The 7797-nt window shown below is 32.6% G+C and overlaps 1 protein-coding gene across 1 annotated transcript in view; it reads left to right on the plus strand.

The window, feature by feature from the left end:
- The window catches only part of LOC106469712 (apolipoprotein D-like), a 9817-nt gene extending 8579 nt beyond the window's left edge, over nucleotides 1-1238 (plus strand). The window contains exons 4-5 of the mRNA XM_013930224.2: nucleotides 736-837; nucleotides 977-1238. Of these exons, the coding sequence (XP_013785678.1) occupies nucleotides 736-837; nucleotides 977-1125 (251 nt within the window). The 3' untranslated portion in view covers nucleotides 1126-1238. The remainder of the gene's footprint in view (nucleotides 1-735; nucleotides 838-976) is intronic.
- Nucleotides 1239-7797: the final 6559 nt, after the last annotated feature.

A 7797-nucleotide genomic window follows, 5' to 3' on the forward strand; every position in this document is an offset into this window, starting at 1 on the left:
CCCTCTAAACAAAATTTAGTGTACAGGTTCTTTAGTGACCTCTAAACAACATTTAGTGTACAGATCCTTTAGTGACCTCTAAACAACAATTAGTGTACAGATTCTTTAGTGCCCTCTAAACAACATTTAGTGTACAGATTCTTTAGTGACTTCTAAACAACATTTAGTGTACAGATTCTTTAGTGACTTCTAAACAACATTTAATGTACAGATTCTTTAGTGCCCTCTAAACAACATTTAGTGTACAGATTCTTTAGTGACCTCTAAACAACATTTAGTGTACAGATTCTTTAGTGACCTTTAAACAACAATTAATGTACAGATTCTTCAGTGACCTCTAAACAACATTTAGTGTACAGGTTCTTTAGTGACCTCTAAACAACATTTAGCGTACAGATTCTTTAGTGCTCTCTAAACAACATTTAGTGCACAGATTCTTTATTGACCTCTAAACAACATTTAGTGTACAGATTCTTTAGCGGCTCATAGAATGGCTCTGTTCTTTTGTCAAGTACAAACTCTTAGCTCATAGCTCCATCTCTTGACCAATTTGCGATCTAATTAAAACCGCAGCTATTAAAATATGTAAAACCCAAACTGAGCTATTTATTTAGTATATCAAATACTGAAACATGTTTATTACTAACCAGTTACAACACGATGTTGTGATATAAAATATCCTATATCTATCATTGAATTTACCACAGACTTCTAATATGGGTTTCTTTTCTACAGCGCCTTTTCCTGCAAATTACTGGATTCTAGACACAGACTACGATAATTTCGCCGTCGTTTGGTCTTGTTTCAACCTGGGACCTTTTGGACTTTTACATACAGGTCAGTATAATAGATGATGTGTTGTATGAATAAATGTAAACTAGGTTTGCCGCATTATTTTTTAAGCTCTTTAGCTAATAATGAATAAAGATGTGGGAAATGAATATAAATTAAACAGTTGGTTCTTCTTAATTTGCAGAAAACCTGTGGATTCTTGGACGAGAGAAAGTTCTGGACGAAGATCTGTTAAAAACTATTTATAGTAAACTTGACAAACTTGGTATCGAATGGGATCATCTACGGAACACAACTCAAATTGGCTGCGACATCTCAGGAAACAATAAATAAAGCCTTTGTACATATATAACTGGCTCAAGCCGTCCGTTTCGAAATACATATAATTATGAGCAATTATGTGTGTATTATGACTTAGGCCCAACTGTCGAACTCGGGTTTTATCAGTTTTTCAGTGTGAAATATATATATAAAATGAACATTCTTATCAGGACTTAAAATTCTGTTTGTTTCTTGTAAAACACAATTGGCTATCTGTGCTGTGCCCATCACGGGTATAGAAACCCTGTGTTTAGTGTTATTATAAACCTTCAGGATGAGCTACTGAGGGTGGGGGACAGGCCGTAGTGATAAAATTATGTAAGATAACTTTAACTTATGATATTTTACCGGTTTTATTAAAGAATGTGTTATATATATATATCTGTACACACACATATGTACCGTTCACTAATATTGTGTGTCAAATCATCACACTTACCTCGAGTTATACTGAACGTAAGCATCAAGAAAAGTAAATGATTTAACTCTTGAATTCTAAATTCGTGTCATCTATAACTTAAGATTTTCACAGTTCTTTTTTTAACTCTAACATTGGAATCAATCGCACAAACATTAGTCGCTGTGTCTGGCAAACGATAAAAAAAACACATTCAAATTATCTTCGGCAATAAATCTCTATTAGAGTTTCGGAATAATACGACTTGCAAAAAAGACCAGGATTTGGACCAAGATTTTGATGAAAGTCCATTACCTTTGTCAAAGTAATTAAGATATACAGAAGGTCTTCTTTGAGTGCTTGACGAAGAGAATGCCATAGTATCATTTGCAAATGGAAGGTTTAAGTTTGTATGAAATACAAATGTTTTAAATGCAGTTATGATATGATTTCTACTGAATGTAAAGCAATCAAGAAGGCAGTTTGTCCAATAACTTTACAATCCAATCAAAAGTGGACAAGACAATTTGCTTAGCAGAATTAATAGTAAAATATTTTGTTCATTGAACACATTTTTATTGTTTTAGACCATTAGGTGATTAATAGACTTAGATATGGTTGACCAAACCTTATGAAACGAAACTCATAAAAAAAATATTGAAAGAACGTTTCTTGTGTAATATTTTAAAATACTCAAACGATCAACGTTGTACAATAAACAATTATAATTTTATTTAAAAAAAAAAAACGCTCACCGGCCTGAAGACAGACACTCTACATTTTTTGACGTCGTTTGAGTTATCCTCAAGAGCGTGAAAAACAAACGCTGTGCAAGATATAAATGCGAAAAATCATGATCACGTGTCCACTAGTTTATATATTTAAAATGTGTTTGTTTTGAATTTTGCGCAAAGCTATACGAGAGCTATCTGCGCTAGCCGTCCCTAATATAGCAGTGAAAGACTAGAGTGAAGGCAGCTAGTCAACACCACCCACCGCCAACTTTTGGGCTACTCTTTTACCAACGAATAGTGGGATTGACCGTAACATTATAACGCCCCCACGGCTGAAAGGGCGAGCATGTTTGGTGGGACGGGAATTCGAAACCACGATCTTCAGATTGCGAATCAACGGCCCTAACCACCTGGCCATGCCAGGTCGTACATATTGAAAAAAAAAAAGATTACGCCATCTACTTATCTTCTGATTTTCTAACTCTTCATTATCCAGTGGGAAAAAAACATACAAATTATACTGGTCATGTTATCCAGTGGGAAAAAAACATACAAATTATACTGGTCATGTTATCCAGTGGGAAAAAAACATACAAATTATACTGGTCATGTTATCCAGTGGGAAAAAAACATACAAATTATACTGGTCATGTTATCTAGTGGGGAAAAAACATACAAATTATACTGGTCATGTTATCCAGTGGGAAAAAACTGTTATTTTGGCTCAACCGAATAATATAACCGCTAGAAATATTAGACAAACCATAGAAATAATGAAGCACAGTAAAAATTATTTAATCTTAAATAATGACATGACCAGTATAATTTACATGTTCAGCTAGGGAAGAGTTTTCACTTTTGTTTTTAACATTTCTCATATGTTCATTTCTTCTAAATGTTAAGCTTCTTCTAGTTTGACCAATGTATACACCACCACATTCACATTCAATTTTTATAAATACCCGTTTTCTCTATGACTAATGTTATTCAATGGGCTATAAATGGGAATGAGATTTTTGTTAACTTATGAAAAGTTTACATCACAAACCTGGGACATGTTGTTAAAACAACATATTTTTATCTATTTTATCAATAGTTGATTTTAGTTTACTTTTTTTTATCACCCACCCAACCACAGTGGCACAGCGGTATGTCTGAGGACTTACAACGCTAACAACCCGGTTTCGATACCCGTGGTGGGCAAAGTACATATAGCCTCTTGTGTAGCGTTGTCCTTAACTGCAAACAAACACACACTTTGTTATTCTGTTAAATTTTCTTACAGCTGTATTAACAACATGAGACGAAATATCTCTATCCAATGTTACATGTTTGATTGACAACAGTTCATTTTTTAATTATTCTGGATTAGAACATAGACTTAAAGACCTGTAAACATAAGAGTGAAAAGCTGACATTTTTGTGACATGATTCTTAGTGTGTTGACATGATAATAGAGAAAGATTTATGATAGTCCGTAAAAAAAATTGATTTTTGTTTTTTTAACTATTACATCCAAAAACGGTAAACTATTATTTTCTTCAACTTCATAAGTAAATTCAATAGCTTGTTTACAATTATTCAAGTAATTAGCAAAAACTAGAAAGTTTTCTTTATCATGTTGCGACACCACGAAAGTTTCACACACATTTCTGGTTTAATTTAGCATTCTGTAAAGCTTTGGTTTCAAACCTACCCATGAAAAGATCACACAGCTATGAAGATAACGGAGAACCCATAGCTAGGCCTTTTATTATTAAGTTTCAAAAATGAATTTTTCCACACAATTTTGGTAAAATTCATCATGTCTAAAATTTCAATGGCTGGCGCATTATTCACTCGTAATTTGTCTTCAAAACAAGTAATAACTTTATCAATAGGTACATACAAATATATCATCATTGCTTAGATTCACCTTACTTATTTTACTACAAATTCTCTAGAATTCTTAATAGTATAAGTGTGTTTATCATCCAGAAAAGAATACTTACATAATAAACATTTAGCTATATTGTAAAAGGATAAACCTATATTTGATACTATAAGTCTTTTGAAATCTCCTATTTTGTGAACTTTTGGTAAAGCATTAAATCTTGGAATTACAAAACTACTTGGAACCAACTTTTTTTTTCTGAGAGAGTTAAGCTTATACGGTCTTTAAAGTTACCTTCTAATCCAGAAAGTTTTAAAAATGAGCTGTTGTTAATCAAATATATAATATTATATAAAAGTTTCTCACCTCATATTTTTGATACAGCTGTGAGAAAATTGAACAAAATAACAAATGAGCATCAAAAAAGTAAACTGTAATCAACATTTGATAAAACAGATAAAAATACTAAATATCTTAGATTTGTCCTGTCAAATTTTTCATGGATTCATATAAGAAAACTGCCACTTTTTTATAGGGCCGGATTATTTACAATAGGTGTCTGTGACTTGTTGGCGATAAATTTCAACAATAAACGGAGAGCACACAATCCACTTGTTTTAAAATAATATATTCAAAATAAATCAGACGTATGTACAAAACTTCGTTACACTACGACAGTTGTATCCAAAGTTTTAAATAATTGTCTCTTTTTCGTCAAAGTCCATAAAGTCGGGTTCCATTACTATAGATTAGAATATTTTTGATAAAACAAATTATTCTCCTCTATTCTGTTATTACAATATAGGCTGTGAAGCTCACTTTAAAATTACCACTATAACTATTGGTTACTACAGTTGTATCCAGAGCTTCAAATTATTGTCTTCTTTTCGTCAAAGTCCATACAGGCGAATTCAATCATTTCAGAACACCCTTTGACAATACAAATTATGATTGTCTATCTCTATTATTACAATACAAGGTACAAAACTCACCTTAGAAATCACCCTTTAAGACTAAACTCACAATCATGAAGTCTAACTTCAGTTTTTCACTTTTACTTTTACCTTCACTAATTTAATTTTACTTAACTTGTTCGCCTATTGCCTAACTGAGGACTAAAACTTTCTACCCACTACGACACTTTATGACGTAACAATACTCAATAAAACAACGAGAAAAACTTAGTAGGGTCGACTAACGTGACGTCAATTCCTAACAGTTGAACTACCCAACAAATGATTCGTAAACAGTTGCGTAAGCAAATCTGCGATAAATTATCGCTTCTAAAAATACTAAATTTAACACTAGCCCTTTATAACTATCTAAATCACAACTCTCATATTAAATTTAAATGAAAAATTTGTGTATAGCTAAGAAAAACAAAAATCTCATTACCATATATAGACCATTGAATAAAATTAGTCAAATATTAAATAAAATTTTACAACAGCAGAAGTCGCGTGACGCTGGGAGCATGACGCTGGAGTTTCTGGAAGGATCATGAATTATCGGGGAGGCCCGAGTTTGTTCGAGGCGCCCTCTTTTTTTAGTATATAAGCCTGGAGAGGAAAACCAGCGTGATGGAAAAGATAGATAGATAATTGAGTCAAGCGAACAGTAGGTACCGTAAGTAAAGTGTGTGAACCACTGTGATTTATAGCGTGTGTTATAAAGGTTGTTAAGTTTAAAGTGACTGTGTAAATTCTGTGTATTACTAAAAGTTGTATCGAGAAAGAATAAACTAGTTTAATCAAGAAAGACTTGTATCGCTGAAAGAATTTATACCGGAAATTGAGTATTTTAAAATATTTATACAATTTCCTTGAATTTTAACCTATTATATATTTTTGTTGTTGTTTCTAGTAATTTTCCAGAGTGTCCTAAATGTCGTAAACTTATGGAAACCCATTCTTTCAGTGTGAAATAAGATCAAAATGGCATAGGCCTCGGCAAAAATAGCTTGGGTTTGGCAACACTTTTCATCAACACCGAAACATAATTTTTTGATGCTGATTAAAAGTCTTTCCTAAGCCCACTCTGCCCATTAATTAAAAACAACAGTAAATGTTCTTTAACTATTTCTTATGAGTCGTTGGTAACGATCTGATCAACCATATTTAAGTCTGTTAATCACCCAATAATCTAAAACAATGGTTTTATATTGTAAGACATCGAACCCTAAACGTATGCAAAACTATGTAAGGAAACGAGCTATCAATTTTTCCTTGTTCAAAGTTACCCTCACAACGCGGCAATTTCTATACAATTATTTGCAGTTTTAGGGTTATCTCGTTTTAAAACAACCCTATCACAATATGATGTCACATATGGGGAAATTTTATAAAGGAATAAATGTCGAAACATGGGTAAAGCAATAAATTACTGATTATTCTCATATTTTATTTGTGTTTAGAATCAAATTATTAAAACGAAAACGTGTTTACCTACAATAAAGATGTGAAGTTTTACTTTGATATTGAACATTATGTAACAAAGATATTGTTGTACTTGAGAGGATTTAAATTAACCAATGTTTTCTGAGTGTGAAGGAGCTGATAACAGTTTTTTGGCCGACTTTTTTCCATGAATCTCTATGGTGTATATACTTACTTCATATAAGACGCGTATGCTATTTGAAAAGATGGTAATTTGCCATATTTGTGTGTGTGTGTGTTTTTGTTAAGAAACTTTAATGCTTGTAAATTTATATATATATATATATTATTGTTCTTTTATCTTGCGTATAATTCAAAGGATTACTAACGATCAGCTACGACCGAAACATATACTTTAGAATATTAATATTTTCAATTTCAGAAAAGATATATATAAATCACAGTTATAATTTCTAGAGAAATTCTGTCAAAAAAAAAGGTCACAGCGAAGTTCAGTTCAATCATCACAAAGTTTATCCAGAACGATGACTATCTCTATTCTCTGAAATACCTTAGATATCTTTTGTTACATCCTCTGTCTTGCATCAGGAAAGCCTTTCACACCAGCTTTATCTACAGTGTTATGTTCTCCTAACACTCGCATTGCCTGGTGGTTAGTGCGCTTGACTCATAATCTGAGGGTCGTTGGTTCGAATCCCATCATCGAACATGCTCGCCCTTTCAGCCGTGGAGGGGTTATAATATGTTGGTAAATCCCACTATTAGTTAGTAAAAAAGAGTAGCCCAAGAATTGGCGGTGGAAGGTGTTGACTAGCTTTCGTAAATAGCCCTCGAATAGCGGAGATGAACACCATATCTCAAACTGTAAAAAGACAAGCCAAAGCCCAAATCTGCAACTGTGGTGAAGAACATACCATAAATTATAAGTGGTGTACAAAGTACAAATATATCAAAACTAGACTACGTTACATAACAAACAATGTAAATCAACAACCACACACTACAAGCAACAGACAATCCCAAACACACAAGAGATGACTCAAGGAATTATAACATATACAACTGTCGTAAAAAGACAAATAAAACCCACAAATACTGAGGCTAATACCAAAAAACCGGAGGAAAGCATGAGGAAAACGTCTTCATATGTACAGAGCCTAAACAAAGCACAATCAAAACCAGATAAAATAACAATAAAAACACAGATAACAAGCGAGAAAGAAAATGTAAACATTATTGTAGATACAATAAAAACAATAATATTGGACTACATAGCTTACTACA

Source organism: Limulus polyphemus, unplaced genomic scaffold (assembly GCF_000517525.1).
Source record: "Limulus polyphemus unplaced genomic scaffold, Limulus_polyphemus-2.1.2 Scaffold3627, whole genome shotgun sequence".
NCBI lineage: Eukaryota > Metazoa > Arthropoda > Merostomata > Xiphosura > Limulidae > Limulus > Limulus polyphemus.